This window comes from Furipterus horrens, unplaced genomic scaffold (assembly GCF_987537825.1).
Source record: "Furipterus horrens unplaced genomic scaffold, mFurHor1.1.pri manual_scaffold_12, whole genome shotgun sequence".
In the NCBI taxonomy this organism is placed as follows: Eukaryota; Metazoa; Chordata; class Mammalia; order Chiroptera; family Furipteridae; genus Furipterus; species Furipterus horrens.
In genome coordinates, this window is record NW_028327182.1 from 58,140,910 (window position 1) to 58,164,443 (window position 23,534).

The window sequence follows — 23,534 nt, forward strand, 5'->3', positions numbered from 1 at the left end:
TAAATTGGTATACAAATGTGAGATTTCTATTTTGTTTTGTCTTGTTTTCCCTCATGCAAACATTTGTACCTAATAGAGACAACTTATTTACATCTGAAATCTAGTTCTTCAAGGAGTTCATTGATTCATAGAAATAGAGTATGGAAGGGACCTCACTTGAAGTTGATAGTAGGCAAAAGACTTGTTGATGCTTATCCCATTATGAATTCTAAGACACAATTGAAAGAAGTGCTAAACTCACCAGAGTGGCAAAAAGGTGGTAGAGAATGAAATAGATGGCAACCACGGGTGCCCACATGTGTCCCACAGCATTTAGAGTTTGGTCCATTACGTCTACCCATCCTTCCTGGGTAAGGATCTGGAACATGGACATAAATGCCTACAGAGGAAAATAATGGAGGTATTAAACATCGGCTTTAGGTTTGCATGCAATTTGAAATTAGCATATGATGTTTGAGGACTTTGATCTCAATATTATTGATCTTTATATGATTGGTCAGGGGAAGAACAACTTTAATTCAACAGATGGGAAAGGGCTGAGAACTACATATCATAAAAGTCTATCTAACTATTCAGTGTGGAAAACTAAAATAATTGTCTTGAATTAAAATTAGCCTTGTTAGTGGTAAATACTGTTGAGAAGAATTAGAAAAAAAATTTAGAACCTTAGCTTATTTGCCTTTCTTTTTTTCTTCTCTAAGTAAGCTGACTATCATTTCAACAGATTATGGATTATTTTTGCTGCTAAGCCCAATATATTTTTATAATGAATTATATTTAACTGTCTAAAGGAATATGAAAATAACTTTTTACTTTTTTTTACTTTTATGATACCCATTTATCAAATTATTTGTTATATTAAAAACATGAAACTCTTTTAAAAATAAATATTTCTAAATAATATAGCCATGCTGAGCAACTTAATAAAGACAAATACATTTTTATAATTTTTTTTCAGAGTCCTGAGTCAAGATGATGGATAAAGCCAAGACTAAAAAATTCAGAGCATTCTAACAAAAGCCAGCTAAACCAGAGGACTCACTCTCTGCAAGATCTTTGGTCAGTTCCATTCTTACATGTTTTTCTTATTAATTATATGATTACAAATACATCTCTATTTCATCTATCGTGTACACATTAGTGGTCAATAAATGCTTCCTGATTAGAATTTATGATGATGTCTGGGCAAGTTGACAAGTGGAATCTACTGATTCTTTAAAAATGTCTTTATAGGTCATAGCACAATGAAGACTTAAATAGAATTTTCAGGTATTGAGTTTCTAAGAAATAAAGTCTAGTATAATACAAAGATAAACTGATTCCAAGATGAAAGCTCTGTTACATCAATTAGAATCTTAGAGCCAAAAAGGACCTTAAGGATAATCTAATCTGACTCTTTCTTTTTGAAGATAAGAAAAATGAGACTTAAGGGTGATAGGTGGTTGGCCCAAAGTTATTCTATTAATTTGTAGCACTAATGTAAGTATTACTTTGGTGTTTTGACTTCAAAATAAGTACTTTTCCAAGTATTGCTTCCTGTGTTCAGTGAAGTCTTGAATCTACTACTTCCTGGGCCTATTCACACAGTGAGTTCTCTCAGCATAGTTCCTTTTGCTAGGAATAGTTAACATTTTTAGAAGGTGTTCAATGCCCAACATATAAAAGACCCATTTGAACAAAAGAGAAACTAATTGTTAAGTGAATCTTGAAGTAGGAGATAGATTTTTCCACTTACCTTTTTTCCATGTGTAAAACACTTCTCCTTGAGTTAATTTTTCTACGATCTCATTACCCTATGAAGTCTTCTGTTCATAAAGTATACTACTACTACATTGCTATTGATACTTGAACTCAGGATCACCAAGAACAAAATAATACTTTCCTTGTCAGGTGCCTAAGAAAATGATAGCTTTCGTACATCATAAAAATGCTTCAGAGAATTTTCAACACATCATTTAACCTCATATGTGTGCCAGTACTTATCATTGAGGACAATTTTTTTTCCCTGTATTTTTTCTGTTGAGTATTTATTACCTCCAAAGGCAAGGAACATAAGTTCCAAAGATAATTCACATGAAAATATCAGATTGCTATATATTTTCTTCAATGGAAATGTCACCAGTGTGAAAATGTGTTCTTCCTAAAGACTCAATAGCAACAGGGGAAGAGTCAAAATGCCTACCAGCACAAAAAGAGTTTTACTGGACATAAATTTCTTACTCTGAAAGTAACAAAAAAGTTTATAATTAAGCCCAATAGATTTTTAAAAAAGATTTTATTTATTTATTTTTAGAAAGGGGGGAAGGGAGGGAGAAAGAGAGGAAGAGAAACATCAATGTGTGGTTGTCCTTCATGTGCCCCCAACTGGGGATCTGGCCCACAACCTAGGAGTTCTCAGGTCAGTACTCAATCCACTGAGCCACACCAGCCAGGGCTCCAATAGGTTTATTTTGGACACCCACACCAAAAGTTCAGGTGTATGTTTCAGCTGCCTTAGGCACAAAGCAATTAAATTTGTTTTCACCTACTGCATTAGCTTTCACGAACACTCAACTATTGCATTCAGTGAATACTCTGGAACATTTAACTGTGGTACTCTAACCTGTTGCTGTGAGATAAGCAATATGGTCAAGAACATTAGAGTTATACTCTACTCTTTTCAAAATATCAGAAGAAAACACCTCATTTTGCATAGCTCAGCCACCTGAAAGTTCTTACTGTGAGATGCTGTGAATTATGTTTGAAAGCAAAACTTTCTGTACAATGTGATTTGTGTGTTTAAAGTTGTGTTCATGAATAAACCAATGAAAGGGAGTGCTGTGAAATACTTATATTATAGGTTGAAAATTAATTTGTGTACTGAAGAAAGTGTGTCTTGTCAGTTTTGCTGAGATTTTACCCATAAATTTAAACCCAAATGATTGTTTGAGGATGTGAATTAAGTACACTTACTAAGTTATATTATCTGCATGATCTGTGTTCTTTGAAGAGCCTGCTTTGTTTATTTATTCAAACAGGGTTATTAGTGGTTACTGAAGGTTGGTGTGTTGGGGATTAAAATGAGGGAGACATGGTTTGTTCTTTTAAGAAATTTATAATCAAGAATGGAAGAAAAAGATGAACATGAACAGCTCTAAGAAAAGAAAAAGTAAAAAAATATGGTGTGTAGAAGAAATATGGTAAAGCTACCAAGAAGCAAGTTAGAAGGACCAATGTATTCCTCTTAGGTAAGTAAAGAACAGTTTTAGAAAAATGAAAACAATTGACTTCCATGGTGAAGATAAGTATAACTTAAAAGGTGGAGAAGATTGTGATGAACAAAGCACTAGAGGAAGTTGTTTCTTTGAACTACTTTCCCGTTTGCTACGCTCTTTTTCTACCCTGCTGACTTTTTCTCCCTTTATTGGTCTGCTAGCTCTTAATACATTGAGAAGACTAACCTTGTACCTGTCATATGTTTAATGGATCTTTCCTATTATTCATAGTATTTGTGCAAACATAAATTTAAATTTATATGTGGTCTAATTTGCCATTACTTTTATTTAAGGTGTTTTTATTTTGCTTAAAAAGATTTCTCACACTGCAAGATTAGATATAAATACCCAGACTTTTATTCAATAGTTTACAGTTTCCTCACTTTATTATTGTGGAGTCATGCTGGACATGGCTCTTACAAACCCCATAATGAAAGAAAGCCTTTGGCCAGAAGGAACGTGCATTCTTTTGGAAAATGAATTGTAATTTCCTCCTTATCTTTTTTGGGAGTGGATACTTATCACGTGTGACTGCTTCTTGACCTTTTCCCTCTGCATGTATACATTGAAGTATGTAGTTTAGAGCCAAGCACAAGACATGTGCCCACTTTGCCTGGGACTCCTTAAAACAAGTCTCAGACTCAGGGAGGTGCAGTCCTGCTTTGCTGATCTGCCACTGTTGGTGTTCCCTGTAATGTGAATAATAAAGGCTATATCTGCTCCATCTAGTCCTCTTTGTGGATTTTTTGGCTTATCCTAATAAGCAGTTGAGATCTCCAGGCTTGACCTCTTGTGTTACAATTTTGAACTGCAAATCATTGTTTAAATCTGGAAGTTATTTTGATATAAGAAATGAGATGGAGATTAATCTTATTTTTCTTTTCAATAGATGATCAGTTGATTAAGCACAATTTAATTGAAAATTCTGTTTTCTTCATTAATTTGAAATATCCCCTTTGTCATATATTGAATATTCTTATGCTTTCAGCTGTACTTCTAGACTTTCTATTCTTTTCCACCAATCTAGTTCCTCTCTAAATTGCCTAAAATCATACATTTTAAGAACTGGTCAGGTTCCTAACCCCTTCTCATAACTTTTTATTCTCAGAATCCTTTTATTTATGTTTCTGCTAACTTCCCCAAACACCTTATTTTATTCATTGAGACCATGTTAATCTAAGAAAAATTGTTATGTTCTCAGTTTATCTTCCAATCTTGAAGAAAGGCATATCTTTTCAATTATTGTCTTTATTCATGAAACAGAACAAAGATTTCTTCTAACATAGTTTCTGCTCATTTCTTGTTTAGTTTTTCAAAATTTTAATCAAGGTGATTTAAATATTACATAGTAAAGAAACCTGATGATGGGTTTCTTAAAGAATAATAAAGAATGAATAATAAACAGCTGTAGCCTAAGTATTTCAGCCCCACTTCCCAGAGGCCATCAATTTTAACCATTTATCTTTTCACTTCTGGTGGTGCTATCCATATCCCTATTTAGTATTACTTGATTTACCCACTTTGGACATAGACTTATGCTATGATGTGTGAAGATTTAGTTCAGACACAACATCACTTCCTACTACACTTGACCACTCTCACATTTTGTACATAAATCTCTATTTCTATTCCATCAAACTCTGACAGAATGGCTTGCCATCATATTTTATAGTATGAAGGTCTCAGCAGTGTTGCTCATCCCACTACGTTCCCCTTCTCTCATTTCCATCTTTTGTCATGCATTCACTTACATCCTCAAGCTCAACAATATTTACATTTTGTTTTTCAGTCATAATTGAGCCTTCCACACTTGTCAGTATATTGATAATCAATAGGCTGATAGTCAAATATGTTGACTATGAAAATACTCTTCACTGTTTAGCTCTGTAATGTTCTAAGACAACACTTCCACCTTCAGGGTGCCAATATTATGATGTGTTTGGTACTATAAGGTGAATTTTCAAGGTTAAATGAAGTACCCTTTCTTACTTTCCACTAATTGCTCAAAATATTTAATTCACTTTACATGAACCATCCCTTTCGTATACAATTTTCAGTTTAGTTTAGTTTTGTTTCTGCTGATACTTTCTGATTATTTTTTTCATGTTCCATTGGGAGAAGAAATATATACTTTTTTCCTTCTAGCTTTTATAGCTTCCAGATCCTCACACATTTCACCTGTTGTTTGGAATAAATTCTGCTCTTATGCTCCTGCAAATGTTCTTCTTGGGGGTCTTCAATTACGCAGAAACAATTTGATTCTTGCTTTCATAGATTGGAGTCTTTGTACTATCTGTTTTAATTTAGATTAATTACTTTCTTGACCTGTTCCACAGTTGTCAAAATTTTCATTTTTAACTTTCTTATCTAGGTCTTTTATTCTCTCCAATAGAGTGTCACATAATGATTCCAGAATATCATCCCCAGTCATTAGAGTCCTGTTATTTCAATATGAAGAGAGAGGTTTTCAGGGCAAGAAGTATAGCTGAGGCTATGATCAATCATATTTGAATATCAGGCTTCAGATATTTTTCCAATTCAGGCAAATTCTGGAAATATTTACTGCTTCCCGAGCCAGCCAGTCACAGGTGTCCTTTCCTTCAATTCACCAGATTTTTTCCAGCCATTATTTCCTTACTCCATTGAGGGAAAAAACAGGTTGATTTTGTTGGTTTTTGTCCTCTCTGTTGTATATGAGGACAACTGGGGCTCTCCTATATCTCTTCCCCCAGGCAACTTGTACCTTCCTGGCATCTTTTTTCTTCTTTACTCTTCATACTTTCATTATGCTCACTTTTTGTTTATTATAAGAGAGAATTCGTTTTCAGAAATTATGAATATCTTTCCTTCACTCTCAAGTTTTCTTCCCATTTGGAAAAATAAAAATGGAGAAATGTAGTAGTTTACCTTGCTTCTAGAAAAATGGGCTGGAACTAGTGAATTCCACACTTGAGGCATTCCTGTTGTCTTTTTTAGGATACTCTGCATTTGCTTGCAGCCAGAGTTTCCTCAAATTAAGGGATATGACTACATGCTTTATGATTTGTCTTCCCAAGTTAATTTCTTCTCAACTTCTGGAAGACAGGCTTTCGGCATGAGTCTAGAGGGTTCATTCCCCCTCTTTTTCCTAGTAACTGCTATTTAAAGATAACGGTATGAAGTTGTGACCTTTCTCTGTGTGATTATTGCTGGAATAACTTTTTTCAACTTAAAATTAATTATTTTACTAATTTTTGTAGGTTTTAGGGACAGATTTCACTGTTTTTTTCTGTTTCTTCTGTAATTTCACTTTATTTTGTTACTTTAACTCTCAAATCCAAACCTATAGATATAAATAGGAGTAATTAACTTTGTTTACAAGACCTCTTTCTTTTTTGTTTGTAATGACATGATCACATATAAACCATCACTATCCAGGTCAGGCCCTCTTCATATGGCAGGTGCCTAGCCACAGGTAACTGAATCAGAGAAGAGCAGTATAACTGAGAATGGGTCAGTTGCTTATGAGATGTTCTGGAACAAAAAACTCTGCCCCACCAAAGAAGCACAAAATCAACCAAAAACATCTCTAATGTATTTATCAACAACAACAACAATGACAACAACAAAAACACATTGTTAGCCATAGGAAACGGAGGTGAATAATGAATGGAGATTGGCTATGCATTTGAGTAGGAGCAATGTAGGAGTCATTACAACGTCAGAATTATAAGCATATATAATCAAAATATCTGGATGAAGAAAAGTTACATGGGAAAGAAAATGCACTGAATAAAGAGACCAATGATGTTCATTGAATGGAGAAGGAAGGTTTTGAAAATTATAAACTTGGTGAGTATCATATTTCTTGGATATGTGGGAACACTCAAAGGGTGAGAACCAGAGTAAAAACCACAATATAAAAGTTTGAGGAAGTGAGCAGTTACAGGGATGATACAGGAGGAAACACATCTAAGAGCCGAGAACAAGGGTCTTTGGGTCACTTCAAGGGGCTGAACATTGCAGAATAAAGACACAAATATCACTGCCAACTCTTCTCAGCTTTCTGGTCTCTTCAATTTCCTAACCTCTAAGTGTTGCAGAACTTCAGGACTTAATCCTCACATCTCTTATCTCTCAACACTTACTAACTAGTTGATCTCATCCACTTAATGCCTTTGAATACCATCTATAATATTGATAATGCCTACATTTGTATGTCTAGCCCCATACAAATGTCCAGAATCAACACATCTCACTTGGATGTCTAAAGGGACTCTCAAGCATTACATGTCCCATATCAAACTCTTCATGCCTCACTCCCCAAACTTGTTCTTCTGGCATTCATTCTCATCTTGGAAAATAACTGATCCATCTTTCAAGTTAGTGAGGTCAAATGCCTCACAGATAATTTTGGACCTTCTCATTCCTTCACATCCTACATCCAATCTGTCAGGAAATCCTGCTAATGCCAACCCCGATTCTTTGTCTCAGTTCCACATTTATCCTCAATATTCATTGATATTACCGCTCACACAGCTAATAGTTTTGTCCTAAGTAGCCCTACATTTTAGTGCTGTACTTTCTGGCCATTAACCAAGATTGGGAGACTTGAATTAAAATTAGATTCACCAAAGAGGGAAGAAAGGGAAATGAACAAATATTTGCATGGCTTTTATTTTGTTTGAACAAACAACTCTTGGTCATCAATCACAGGTGGGGTGAACAATATCTAGACCATGCTCCCACTGAGCTGCTGAGGGATCTTGACATAGTATTGGAAACAGAGGCAGCTTCACAGTGACAGGACTTTTTTTTTCCCTCAAGACCTCAGGGATCCATTTTTGACCACACAAATCTTTCTGATAGGCCTTCTTAGAATTAGAAGCAAGGGTTATTTTTCTATGCTGAAATAAACAAGTTAAAAGTGTTTATCCAGATCTTGCAAAGTAGTTCTTAAACCTTTAAAAAACATATTATAAATGTCCTTTGATAATCTGATGACCCAATGCAGGTTTGAGTTTTCAGTATGTGTGGATATCAATTTAGGTTAAAAACAATTAGATATACAGTGAGTGGAATATATAGTATAATTTTATTTGTAATTACATATTTTGATATATTTTGTGTGTATAAAATTCTTGAAAACCTATATGATAAACTTGGGACAATAAAATAGGAACAACTGAGGATGTAAAAGCACTATCAAGATATATTTTACATATCATAAAATTCACCTTCTACAGTGTGCAATCAAATGGTTTTTAGTTTATTCACAGTGTTGTGCAACTATCACCACTAACTAATTTAAGAACATTTTCATCATCTCTCCAAAATGTTTTTGTCCATTAGCAGTCACTACCTATTCCTCTTTCTTCCAGCTTTTGGCAACCAACAACATACTTTCTGTCTCTGTGGATCTGCCTATTCTAGACATTTTTTATAAATGGAATCTTACAATATGTGATCAGAGTTCATCCATGTTGTAGTGTGTACCAGCACTTCATTATTTTATTGCCATATGATATTCTGTTATATGGTTATCCCACATTTTAGCTATTTATCACTTTATAAAAATTGGGGTTATTTTTGCTTTTTTGCTATTATGAATAATGCTGCTATTAACATTCAAGTACAGGTTTTAATGTGAAACTATGTTTTTGTAAGTTACTTTTTATTCAATGTTTTTTACTATTTTACATATAAAACATTTATCTTTTTTCTTTAAATATATACATTTAAAAGTTACTAAATGTAGTGGAGAATACAACTAATATCACTGATATACAACTTTTATTTTATAATATCATTTGCATCTATTTTATTTATCTTTAGCTAGTTTAAAGAACTCTTTCCCTATAAAAGATTTGCTTTCCAAATGAAACCTACTTGACAACTTATATAGTAGCTTGACCATTTTTACTGAGAGTTTCCCTGCTGTGTCTTACCACTGGTCAGCCCTAAAATAGAAGACTTGTCTTAATGGTATTCAATGAGCAAAAAAGTGACACCCTTTTGGTTTTAATTGCCTTAATTACTTATCTTCTCAATCCCCTTCTTTTTTTCCCCCACTCAAAGAGCAATAATATATGCATGAGTTTTACCTTCTAAAAAACTCACTGACCTCGTAATTCTTTAATTATTTTGTTGTATAGTTCCTGTTATTTAAAACTTACTCAACTATTCAATGCTTTTCCAATATTTAATACAACTTTAATATATACAGTAAATCTTTGGATTTACTTAATGTTGGAGTTAAATTTCTAAAAAGTACATTGATTGGCAAAATCATGACTGATAGGATAAAGGTCTTATGAAGAATTAGAGGTTGGGAAAAACCAATACAAATGGCATTAAATGTATTTAAAGACCTACAATTAAAAAATCTCTAAGAATTATCATTTACTGTGGCCAAACTATTTATAAACAAAAATTAAAATTCTGTGGATTTGAAATTTGGAGTAAAATCTTAGAAGTGTACATAATGTTAAATCTATCAACAATAGCTATTTCTTGACTTGAAATTCCTTCTCTGGCTTAGATAAAATTCGATGGTCTGGACTTCTAATCAATATGGAGAAATAGGTAGACATGCTTTGCCTGCTTGTGCAGTCATAGAAAGAATTACAACCAGATCTCAAAAACAAGTAACAACCAGAACCATCAGAAAATTGAGCTATATGGAAGTCCAACAACCACAGCTTTAAAGAAGTTACAGAATCCAAATGGGTAGGAGGGGAGCAGTCACAGGGACAGGGCAGAGAGGTGGTATGGTTCAGATAGGCAGTGGAGGTGGTATAACAGACAGTCCTACATTCACGTGTGGTGGATAAAAATTGGGAGGGATAACCTGCAAGCAAACGATCTCAGCCCCAGGCCAGAGAGCACAGCCCAGTGTTCCTGCATTGGGAAGATAAACCCCCCATTGTCTCTAGCTGTAAAAATTAGTAGGGGTTCAAAGGGTGGAAGAAACTGCCAGATTTTCACCACTTAAAGGGTCCACATAGTCTTAGAACATACCCAAACTTCAGGACAGCAACTGGATGAGTGTCCATCACATATGGAAGTGGATGAAGTGATTGGAAATGGGGTGAGGCTGGGCAATTAGCCAGAAGCAAGGCAGTGGCATTTTCCCCTCTCTGAGCCCCACACCACAAACAGAGCTAAAATGTGATAAAGTGGGTAGCCCTGCCCTGGCCATTACTAAATCTCCACCCCACACAGTTTACAGGTGACTTTGCTACATAGGCCACATTACTAAGATATGGAATAAAAGCAGCTATATCTAATCATCGGCAGCCGTCCGTCTCGAGAGACGATGGTGTAGCTTCTTAAGAGTCTATCTGCACCGCCGAGAATGGCTGTGCAGTCCGACTCGGGAGTGACACGGTATCTGTCTCCTCCCGTGTTGAATCGACATCTTGCGATGACGCTGGAGTGTCCTCTCCAGTGAAGCTGAAGCTACAGAGCCTGGGCAGGGTGGATATGGAGGGTCTGCTGTTGCCCATGCAGCAGACCCCCCCTCTCTTCGCAGCTGAAGGGTCCAAGGGAAAGACGGAGTCAATACAGCTTGGCTTCAGGTGCGCCGCAGGAGTTGCCGGTGTTGACTACAACGTCAAACCGCCTTAGGGACTCCGGCTCCAGATTTTCTGTCGGGGTTTACTCCCTTAGCCTTTCCCCTGAAGAGGTATGCCGCAAGGCAGCGGAGGTTTTTTGGAGTCAGAGTTTTCCTTCTCTGAGCTATATCTAATACACAGCTATTATTACAGGGAGGCTGCCAAATTGAGAAAGCAAAGAAATATGGCCCAAACAAAAGAACAGAACAAAATCTCAGAAAAGAGACTAAGTAAAATGAAGATAGCTAACCTATCAGATGCAGAGTTCAAAACACTGGTGATAAGAATGCTCAGAGAACTCATAGTGTATGGCAAAAAAAATAAAGGAAAAAATGAAGGTTGCACAAAGTGAAATAAAGAAACATATACAGGGAGCCAACAGTGAAGGGAAAGGAACCAGGATTCAAATCAATTATTTGAAACATGAGAAAGAAATAACACTCAACCAGAACAAAAATAAGAAATAAGAATGCCAAAAACCAAGGAGAGGCTTAGGAACCTCTGGGACAACTATAAATATACCAACTTACAAGTCATAGGGGTGCCAGAAGGAGAAGAGGAAGAGAAAGAAATTAAAAACTCACTTGGAAAAATAATAAAAGGAAACTTCCATAATTTGGCACAGGAAATAGATATACAAGTGTAGGAAGCACAGAGAGTCCCAAACAAGTTGGCCCCAAAGAGGACCACACCCAGACACATCATAATTAAAATGCCAAAGGTGGTAGAGGGGGAAGATGGCGGAGGAGTGAGGAGAGGCTGCAGTTTCAGACTCCTGAGACCATTCTGCAGTTTGGGCTAACTTCAGACAGAACATCTCAGTGAGCAGCTGGACACTGGCAGGAGTCAAGCCAACGCACTGCTGGATTAGAGAAAATCCATCTGGGAACAACCTGTTTAGTTAGGATAGCGGAGAAAAATGGGACAAAATGGGATTCCTGACTGGGATGGCTGCCGGAGCTGTGGCTGGAAGTACACAAAGGCTTTTTGGCGACCACAGGCTACCCGGGAGAGGTGTTGGGAGGAGAGCGGATCTCTTCCCACTGGCAGAGATGGGACTTGACCAGGTGGCATTGGCGCTGAAGGACAGGAGACAGCGTGCTGCCAGGCAAGTGAGAACATAATTCTCCTTTATATTTTTCTCTAGTGGATGGTGGAGAGGGGAGGAAAGTTTGGGGGTGGTAGGCTATTCTTGAGGAGCGCAGGCACAGTGGTGCACTCATCTACCCCCCAACCCGCCCCTTGGGTCACGGGGGCACGCATAGGGAAGTGCCCTCATTCACTGGCCCAGGTGCGCAGGGCTGCGCATCCAGGTGCCCTTCGGACACACGCCAACAGACATAAAATCAGTGACCCAATGGGTACAGGGAGGGCCCACTGGACACGCAGAAGACTGTGCGCAGTCGCTCCTGGCCAGCCCAGTGGGCGGCAGGCCGAAGTACCAGGCCAGAATCCGGAGTGCAGAGCACTTGCCCAGGCTCTGCGCGTGCCCGCTCAGGAGGTGCAGGAACGGTGGGCAGCAGTGACTCACAGACACTCACGTCTACTGAGCACAAGTGTCTGCGGCCCTGCCCTAAGAGGCAAAAGACCAACTCGCGGAACACAGCGCTACAGGCCTGAGGCTAGCTCCCCAGCCTCTTGGGTGCACACCGGCACTGGAGAAAAAAAACACCTCAAGGGCTTTCGCGGAGCGTGGCGCGGCCCGCTTCCTCGGAGCGCGGCGCGGCCGGCTTTCTAGGAGCGCAGCGCAGCAGGCCCGAGCTTAGTTCCCCAGACACCTTGGGCACCCACCGGTGCTCGAGCCAAAAAAACACCTCAAGGGCTTTCCCGGAGCACAGCGCAGCCAGCTTTCTCAGAGCACGGCGCGGCCAGCTTTCTAGAAGCGTGGCGCAGCAGGCCGGAGCTTAGTTCCCTGGACACCTTGGGTGCGCACCAGTGCTCGAGCCAAAAAGAAAACACCTGGAGGGCTTTCCCGGAGCTTGGTGCAGCCTGCTTTCTAGGAGCGCGGCGCAGCAGGCCTGAGCTTAGTTCCCCAGCCGCCTTGGGTGCGCACTGATGCTTGAGTGAAAAAAACACATTGCCAGCTTCCCCAGAGTGCGATGTGGCCTGCTTTCCTGGAGCGCAGCGTGACAGACCTGAGGTGGGCTCTTGGCTGCCTTGCATTGCTCCCTGCCAGCCACCTTGCACACACCACTGCTGCAAGGAATAGGAATCTCTGACCCATCACATTAGACCAGCTGTGGATGCAGAAAGAGAAGATGACACAAGAAGGCTGAACTGACATCTCCACAAAAGAATTCAAGATAAAGTGGCTAGAGTGACTCTCAATCAACAAGCCAGAAGGACTATCCTAACCAAAAAAAAAATCTGAAATATAATCAGACAGCATAAACAAATGATATAAAAGGTACCCCAAGAACATCAGGCTCAGGAGATCAAAGAGACTGCACCACTGAAACCCCCAGATCTACCATAAAAAATCTCATACCACAAAGGTGGGAAGGCAAAGCAGACAAATCCAAATAACAAAAACAAACAAGAAGAATGCAACATGGTAAGACGCAGAAACAACCTCTCAATGAAAAGAAAAGAGGAATCCCCAGAAAGAGAGGTAGATGGTATAGACATAGCCAAAATGTCAGACATGGAATTCAAAACTATGGTTGTGAAGAAGCTCAATATGCTCGAAAACCTCAAAAACAACTATGACAACCTCCAAGGAAGTTACCAGCAGCTCCAAGAAAATTCCAGGGAACTTGCAGAGAACTACACCAGCATAAAAAAAGACATAGAAACTATCAACAAGAACCAGGAAGAAATGAAGAATGCAATCTCTGAACTGAAAAACACAGTAGAATCAGTCAAAAGCAGACTAAATGAAGCAGACGATCGGATTAGTGAGTTAGAGGATAATGTAGGTAATAATTCTCAAATGATACAGCAAAATGAAAAAAGATTGAAAAAATATGAACAAGATGTAAGGGAATTACAGGATAGCATTTAAAAAAATAATATCAGGATCATAGGAATAAGAGAGGGAGAAGAAAAGGAGCATGGAATTGAAAAACTGATAGGAGAAATAGTGACAGAAAATTTTCCGAACCTGATGAGAGAAAAAGTGATGCAAGTCCAAGAAGCACTGAGAGTTCCAATAAAGAGGAACCCCCCAAAACCCACTCCAAGGCACATCATAGTTAAAATGGCAACATTCCAAGACAAAGAGAGAATCCTAAAAGCAGCAAGAGAAAAACAGCAAATAACTTACAAGGGAGCTCCAATAAGGCTATCGACCGATTTCTCAACAGAAATATTACAAGCCAGAAGGGAATGGTCGAAAATATTTCAAGCAATGAAAAACAAAGGCATACAACCAAGAATACTCTGCCCAGCAAGGGCCTCATTCAAAATAGAAGGTGAAATAAGGAGTTTCTCAGACAAAGGAAGACTAAAAAAATACATCTCCACAAAACCAGCATTGCAAGAGATGCTAAAGGGAATATTCTAAGAAAAAGGAAGAGAAAAAACAAAAAAAAGAGTAGCGGAACAGAGATACAAAAGGGAAATGAATAAATACATGTCAATAATAACCTTAAATGTAAATGGATTAAATGGTCCCATTAAAAGACATAGGGTGATGGAATGGATAAGAAAACAGGACCCACATATTTGCTGTCTACAAGAAACACACCTCAAAACAAAAGATTTACATAGACTGAAAGTAAAGGGATATAAAAAAATATTCCAAGCAAATGGACCTGAAAAAAAAGCTGCGGTAGCAGTCCTCATATCAGACAAAACGGATTTCAAAGCAAGGGCAATAAAAAGAGACAAAGAAGGACATTTCATAATACTTAAAGGAACAATTCATCAAGAAGATATAACACTGATAAACATATATGCACCCAACATAGGAGCACCCAAATACATAAAGCAAATAATAGAAGACCAAAAGAAGGATATTAACAACAACACACTCATAGTAGGGGACTTCAACACTCCATTATCAACAATAGATCATCCAAGCAAAGAAACACCAAGGATATACAGGCATGGAACAACACACTAAACCACATGGACTTAACTGATATATATAGAACTTTTCAACCCAAAGAAGCAAAATATACATTCTTTTCAAAGGCACATTGGACATTTTCAAAGATAGACCACATAATAGGACACAAAACAAGCTTCAACAAATTCAAGAAAATTGAAATCATATCAAGCATCTTTTCAGACCACAATGCCTTGAAACTAAAAATCAACCTCAGGGAAAAAAATCAAAGACACCCAAACTCATGGAGAATGAATAACATGCTCTTAAATAACGAATGGGTTAACAATGACATCAAAGAGGAAATCAAGAAATTTCTAGAAACTAATGACAATGAACATACAACAGCCCAAAACCTATGGGACACAGCAAAAGCAGTCCTAAGAGGGAAGTTCATAGCAATACAGGCATATCTTAAAAGGCTAGAAGAATCTCAAATAAAAAACCTAACCATAAAGCTACAAGAACTAGAACAGCAACAACAAACAAAGCCTAGAGCAAAAAGAAGAAAGGAAATCATCAAGATCAAAGCAGAATTAAACGACATAGAAACGAAACGAACAATCCAAGAAATCAACAACACTAGGAGCTGGTTCTTTGAAAAAATAAACAAAATTGACAAGCCTCTAGCCAGGCTCATTAAGAAAGAAGGAGAGAAGACCCAAATAAACAAAATCAGAAATGAAAGAGGAGAAATCACGACTGACACCTCAGAAATACAAACAATTATAAGAAATTACTACAAACAACTATATGGCAAGAAATTTGACAACCTAGTAGAAATGGACAGATTTCTAGAAACATATAACCTTCCAAAACTGAATCAAGAAGAAGTAGAAAGTCTCAACAGACCAATAACAAAGAAGGAAATTGAAACAGTAATCCAAAATCTCTCTGCACACAAAAGCCCTGGACCGGATGGCTTCACAGGCGAATTTTACAAAACATTTAGGGAAGAACTAACTCCTACCCTCCTCAAACTATTCCAGAAAATCCAAGAAGAGGGAAAAATACCAAACTCTTTCTATGAAGCCAGTATTATCCTAATCCCAAAACCAGGTCAGGACACAACAAAGAAAGAAAACTACAGGCCAATATCACTGATGAACATAGATGCTAAAATCCTCAATAAAATTTTGGCAAACAGGATCCAACAATACATCAAAAAGATCATACACCATGATCAAGTGGGATTCATCCCAGGGATGCAAGGATGGTTTAATATTCGCAACAATAAATATAATACATCACCTAAACAAAATGAAAGACAAAAATCACATGATCATATCTATAGATGCAGAAAAAGCATTTGATAAAGTACAACACCCATTTATGTTGAAAACACTCAGCAAAATGGGAATAGAGGGAGCATACCTTAACATCATTAAGGCTATATATGAGAAGCCTGAAGCCAACATCATACTCAATGGACAAAAACTGAAAGCATTCCCCCTGAAATCAGGAACTAGACAAGGCTGTCCACTCTCCCACTTCTATTCAACATAGTGTTGGAAGTCCTAGCCACAGCAATCAGACAAGACAAAGAAATAAAAGGCATCCAAATTGGGAAAGAAGAAGTAAAACTATCACTATTTGCAGATGACATGATAGTATACCTAGAAAACCCTATAAAATCCACTAAAAAACTACTTGATATAATAAGTGAACTTGGCAAAATAGCAGGGTACAAAATAAATATACAGAAATCTAAGGCATTTCTGTACACCAACAATAAAATCTCAGAGACAGAAGCAAAAAAGAAAATACCATTTACTATAGCAACAAGAAAAATAAAGTGCCTAGGAATAAACGTAACCAAAGAGATAAAAGACCTGTACACTGAAAATTGTGCAATATTGAAGAAAGAAATTAAGGAAGATACAAATAAACGGAGGCAAATACCATGTTCTTGGATGGGAAGAATCAACATCATCAAAATGGCCATACTACCTAAAGCAATTTACAAATTCAACGCAATCCCTATTAAAATACCAATAACATATTTAACTGACCTAGAACAAATCCTCCAAAAATTGATATGGAACCAAAAAAGAGCCCAAATAGCAAAAGCAATCTTGAAACAGAAGAACACAGCAGGAGGAATCACGATACCAGACATCAAACAATACTACAAAGCCACTGTGATCAAAACAGTCTGGTACTGGCATAAGAACAGACATATAGATCAGTAGAACAGAATAGAGAGTCCAGAAATAAACCCAGGCCTCTATGGTCAACTAATCTTTGATAAAAGAGGAAGGAACATAAAATGGAGTGAGAAGAGCCTCTTTAACAAATGGTGCTGTGAGAACTGGACAGGGACGTGCAAAAAAATGAAACTATACCACCAACTTACACCACACACGAGAATAAACTCAAGATGGATCAAAGACTTAAATGTAAGCCGTGATACCATAAAAGTCCTAGAGGAAAACATAGGCAGAAAAATTTCAGATATCACACGTAACAATATCTTCACGGATACATCTCCCAAGGCAAGAGAAATAAAGAAAAAAATAAACAAATGGGACTACATCAAACTAAAAAGTGTCTGCTCAGCAAAAGAAAACATCAGCAAGATGAAAAGGAAACCAACCATATGGGAAAACATATTTGCCAATGATATCACAGACAGGGGACTGATCTCCAAAATATATAAAGAGCTTATATGACTCAACATCAAGAAAACAAACAACCCAATTAAAAAATGGGCAAAGGACCTGAACAAACACTTCTCCAAAGAGGACATACAGAAGGTCCATAGGCACATGAAGAAATGCTCAACATCATTGGCCATCAGAGAGATGCAAGTAAAAACCACAATGAGATACCACCTTACACCTGTCAGAATGGCCATCATCAACAAATCAACAAACAACAAATGCTGGCGAGGATGTGGAGAAACGGGAACCCTACTGCACTGTTGGTGGGAATGCAGACTGGTGCAGCCACATGGAATTATCTCAAAAAACTAAAAATGGAACTGCCATTTGAACCAGTGATTCCACTGCTAGGATTATACCCGAAAAATCCTGAAACCCTAATTCAAGAGAACTTATGCACCCCAATGTTCATAGCAGCCCTGTTTACAATAGCTAAGTGCTGGAAACAGCCTAGGTGCCCATCTGTGGATGAGTGGATCAAAAAACTGTGGTACATTTACACAATGGAATACTGTGTAGCAGAAAGAAAGAAGGAACTCCTGCCATTTGCGACAACATGGATGGAATTAGAGAGAATTATGCTTAGTGAAATAAGCCAGGCAAAGAAAGAGAAATACCATATGATATCACCCAATAAAGGAAACTAAAGAGCAACATAAACAAATGAACTAAATAGGCAAAGACTAGAATAGTAGTCAGCAGGGGGGAGGGGGGAGGGAGAGAAGGGGGATAAGTAAGGGAAGGGTCAGGTCAAGGAACGTATATGAATGACTCATGGACATGGACAACTGGGAGGGATATAATTGTGGGAGAAGGGATGGGCTGGTAGGGGGAGCAATGGAGGAAAAATGGGACAACTGTAATTGAATAACAAAAAATAAAATTTTTAAAAAATGCCAAAGGTTAAAAATAAAGAGAGAATATTAAAAGTAGCAAGAGAAAAGAAGAGAGTTACCTACAAAGGAGTTTCCATAAGACTATCAGCTGATTTCTCAAAAGAAACTTTGTAGGCAAGAAGAGACTGGCAAGAAGTATTCAAAGTGATGAAAAGCAAGGACCTACAACCAAGGTTACTCTATCTAGCAAAGCTATCATTTAGATAACATGCTTCCCAGACAAGGTATAGCTAAAGGAATTCATCATAACTAAGCCATTATTACATGAAATGTTAAAGGGACTTATTTAAGAAAGAAGATCAAAACAATGAACATTAAAATGACAACAAACTCACAACTATCAACAACTGAATTAAAAAACAAACAAACAAACAAACAAAACCCTAAGCAAATGGCCAGAACAGGAACAGAATCATAGGAATGGAGATCGTTTGGAGGGTTATCAGCTGGGAGGTGGAAGGGGAGGATGGGAAACGGTGCAGGGTTTAAGAAGCATAATCGGTAGGAACAAAATAGACCGGTGGGAGTTAAGAATAGTATAGGAAATGGAGAAGCCAAAGAACTTACACACATGACACACAGACAGGAACTAAGGGAGAGATTGCTGGAGGGAAGGGGGTTACCGGGCAGACGGGGGGAAGGAGGAAAAATTGGGAGAAATGTAACAGCATAATCAATAAAATATACTTAAAAAAAGAAATTTCATAGTCCATCAATTCAATTACACTGTTTTCAATTCTCCAAACTCCATATCTTTTTCTTATTTGCCAAACTCTCAGAAAAAATGCCAACTCTTTTTTTTAATGGTTTATTGATTATGCTGTTACAGTTGTCCCAATTTCTTTTCCCTCTGCTCCCCTCCACCAAGTGGCCCCCCTCCCTCCAGCTGTCCCCCCCTTTTAGTCCATGTCCATTGGTTGTGCATATAGTTCTTCTCAACATCTTCCTGTCTACTCCATTCCCTCCTACTATGTGCTTCTTAACTCCTGTACCATCTCCCTCCCTTTCCTCCTTCCCCCTCCCTGCTGACCTCCCCCCAATATGTTCCCCATACCTATATTTCTTTTATCACTCTCATTGCCTACTTAGTTTGCCTTTGTTTCAATTCCCTAGCTTCTGTTGTTGGTTGTTGTGATGCAGTTTTCATTTTAATGTTCATAGTTTTGATCCTCCTTCTTCTAAACCAGTCCCTTTAACATCTCATATAACAGTGGTTTGGATCTAATGAACTCCTTCAGTTTTAGTGTGTCCTGGAAGCACTTTCTCTGCCCTTCTATTCTGAATGACAGTTTTGTTGGATAGAGTAATCATGGCCGTAGGTTTTTGATTTTCATTACTTTAAATATTTCTTCCCAGTCCCTTCTTGTCCGCAGGGTCTCCTTTGAGAAATTCACTGATAGTCTAATTGGGACCCCTTTGTACATGATTCTTTTCTTTTCTCTTGCTGCTTTTAAGATTCTCTCTTTATCTTTAATTTTTGACAATTTGATTATAATGTGGCTTGCAGTGGTTCTCCCTGGGTCTAGTTTTCCTGGAACTCTCTGTGCTTCCTGGACCTGTAAGTCTATTTCCTTTCCCAAGTTTGGGAAGTTCTGCTTCATTATTTTTTCACATAATTTTTCAATTTCTAGTTCTTATTCTTTGCCCTCTGGCAATCCTATTATTTGAATGTTTGATTGCTTATTGTTGTCCCAGAGGTTTCTGATCCTCTCCTCACTTTCCTTACTTTTTGTTTCTTCTTTCTGCACTGGTTGTCTGTTTGTTCCTTCCCTATGTTCTGGTTTGTTGGTTTGATCTTTGGACTTTCTTTCCTCACCACTTGTCTCATATGTGTTTTTCTTCAATTCAGTATGAGTAGCTTTTGTTCCTTCCCTGTCTTGTTCCAAATCTTTTGTTAATTCTGTAAGCCACCTTATAACTATAGCTCTGAACTGAGCCTCCGAAAGGTTTTTTATTTGTTTCTCTGTCAGGTCTGTCATCTGCTGCTTGGTTAGCTGCGTCACCGGGATTTCAATTGTTGTCTGCTTCATTCTAACAGATTTGTGTTTAGCTTTCTTCCCAGGCAGGCTATAGAGGGCAGAGCCCCGTGCACTCATCACTGCCTGGCAACCTGCAGCGATCAGTGACTGACGGCGATCTGCGACCTTTTTTGCCACTCTGCAGCACTTTGTGTGGGGGTGGGAGTCCTAGTTGGATTCCTGCCATTACTCTCCCTCGAGAGACCGGGAGGCTCCTTCCCCACAGCCTCACCGTCCAAGGCAATGGGGGGTTTGCCTTCCCCAGCATTGGAATCGTGAGCTGCCAGGTCTCAACTGCAGCCCGGATTGCTCCCCTGGCATTTCTCGCAGTCCTGATGCTATTCCCACTGCTACCGCGGACAGCTCAGCCCAACCCTTCTGTTCCAATTCTGATCTTTCCCCCCTTACCCATCCAGATGAGCACTGCTGGTTATAACTTCATACATTGGGCTTCCATGTAGTTTTATTTTCTGAAATTTCTAGTTATCGTTTGTTTTGAGGTAGTTGTATTCCTTCTTAGTTATAGAGGGAGATTGAGATTGTCAGTCTAAGCCTCCATTTTGGCCGGAAGTCCCCAAAATGCCAACTCTTAGGTGAATCTAATTTTCCCTCCTGCTTCACTGTGGAGAAAGCTATAGCACAGGGAAATAGGCTCCTTTCTACTACAACCTCCAAAAGAGACTCACAACACTGCCAGGCAAGCCTCTTGTCTTTGGTGAATGTACTATCAGCCACAAGCTTTTCAAAACTTTACCTTTTCAAAACTTGGCCACTTCATCTCTGCCCTCACTGCCAAAAGATGACATTATTAGAAAAAACATCAAAAGGACTACAGTTAAGAGAGGGGTTGAATGGAATGAGGAAAAGGACTGTGACCCTTTGTGAACCACAGAGCAGAGAGGCAAAAACCAAGCTTTCAGTTCTGTGGTCACAAGGCTGAATTTGGGAACAAATTGCTGAATAGTTTATTAGCTCTGGGTAAACACTTATCTTTGATAAAAATGACACCAATCTTTTTCAAGCATGTGATCATATCAACGCTCTCTGAAGATTGTTTTGAGAATCAAAATGAATAAAGTATCTGTTAGTACTCTGTAAACATTAAAGTACTATATAATAATATTTTTATTAAAACAATCTGTCTCTAAGAAATTATCCCAAACAAAAGCACATTCTATTATACTAGTTAAAATTTTTAGAATTCCTATATATTTTTTTAATGTTTTTTATTGATTATATTGTTACAACAGTTCCAATTTTCTCCCCCTTATTCCCCTCCACCCAGCACCCCCCTCCCCCAGCAATCCCCCCCCAAGTCCATACCCCTGGTTCGTAAAAATTAACTATCCCCCCCTCTCAAATATTAGGACCCTTTGTAATCTTGTAAAGGACAATGGGCGAAGGTCTCAAGCTCCTCTAGCTGCTTCAAGCTGGACATGGTCGTCGTCCTACCTACCCTTGGGTCCAGAAAACCCTAATAAGAGTGGGGGTGTGGAGGGGGAATTCCTATATATTTTGAATAGCAAAACTTTCTAGGTCAAATACAGTGTGATTTCATTTTTATAAAGCACAAAATTATATAGAATAAACCATTTATATATTACAAAGGTATTTTCTTGAGATACATAATTTTGAAAGTGTGACATTATTTATTATGGCATCATTTTATTTCATCTTTGAACTGAATGATTTCTGAGATACCTTCTAAGTTTTAAGTATCTAGTATTCTGTGATCTATTCATCAGTACTAGTAACCAATTGAAAAACTTTGTTTTTATATGATGGACATTCAAGTCCATTTTTCCCAAACTGTATCTTACCTATAAAAATTATAGAAAAAAGGCTACAGTGAGTTTTTTGTTACTAGTAGATACTATAAATTGCCTTTATAGTGTCTTTTGGTGCTATCAATTTTTTAGAGTATTTATTCAATAAATAGCAAAAATTATAATGTTAGCAAGTGGACTGAAAATAGGGAGCTGAGCAAATTAGGTGCTGTGCTCTGTCTTAAGCCATTACATATATTGCAGTCTTAAAACACAATGGAACACTGACTAACTTTTGTTGTAGGGCCCTATTCTAGAGAGTTTAGCTATCAGTGACTTTTAAATGGAAAAGTTTTCAGTGCCATGTGTATGTCTCTGTATAGGAACTCTTTAGAATTTGAGATTTTTTAAAATAAATTACCTTTGTATTTAATAAGTGAACTATTTAAAATATTAATCACTGTAAAATGATTATTCTGTGCCTTATTCTTTATAGTTTGGAAAAAATAAAGTTGAAACTGGTGACTTCAATTAATTGCATGACTGCCTTTTATTTTGTCAAGAAAGGCCAAACCATATTTTGCTTTTTTCTAAAATGAATCTACATTATTTGCTAATTCCTAAAATATGCTTGTTGCTATGCATTCCATTTAAATGAATAGAAATAGGGGAAAAGCCTGTTCATTGGTCAAATTTATGGAAAAGTCTTACTGAATCTAGACTAATGTAATTGGCCTTAAATGTCAATATGAGCTTGAATATAATAAGAAGCAAAGTAGACATCAAAACATTATGCCTATTTCAGCAGCAAGTTACTTTAAGTAGCGTCTACACTTTAAATATAATTTCAAGAGTAAAAGAAAAGCTGGCAAAATCTCATTTGCAAAAACCAGTGAATCTTTTTCTAGTTATAAAAATGTGTGTAGGTGTATATGATTGTCTCTTTTCTTTTAAATGTTAGCCATTCTTTGGTTAACTCTTACATATAGCACCATAAATGACAATGTAGACAAAATCACAGATTTGTACACTATCCCAGGATTTCATTCAGGGTAAGTTAATGACACGAGAGACCACGGGCCATGACTAGTATTTATTTGCTGTTTTACAGCTCCCAAAGTAATTAATTGTCCATTATTTAGAATAAACTTAGCAATAACACTATGAATCAGTTACTATGCATACTGTAGCTGCTATTATAGATGGGGAACTGAAACTGAGAAGCCTTAAATGATTAACCTAGGTCTGCAGGTAGCAAATGGTGTTGCCAGGTCTCTATGCTGGAATCTAT

At 37.7% G+C, this 23,534-nt stretch overlaps 1 protein-coding gene across 2 annotated transcripts in view; it reads right to left on the reverse strand.

Moving 5' to 3' along the window:
* NALCN (sodium leak channel, non-selective) overlaps positions 1–23,534 on the reverse strand; it is a 413,720-nt gene that overhangs the window by 169,416 nt on the left and 220,770 nt on the right. For both annotated transcript variants that reach the window (XM_090258917.1, XM_090258918.1), the window contains exon 13: positions 242–379. In XM_090258917.1, the coding sequence (XP_090115043.1) occupies positions 242–379 (138 nt within the window). The remainder of the gene's footprint in view (positions 1–241; positions 380–23,534) is intronic.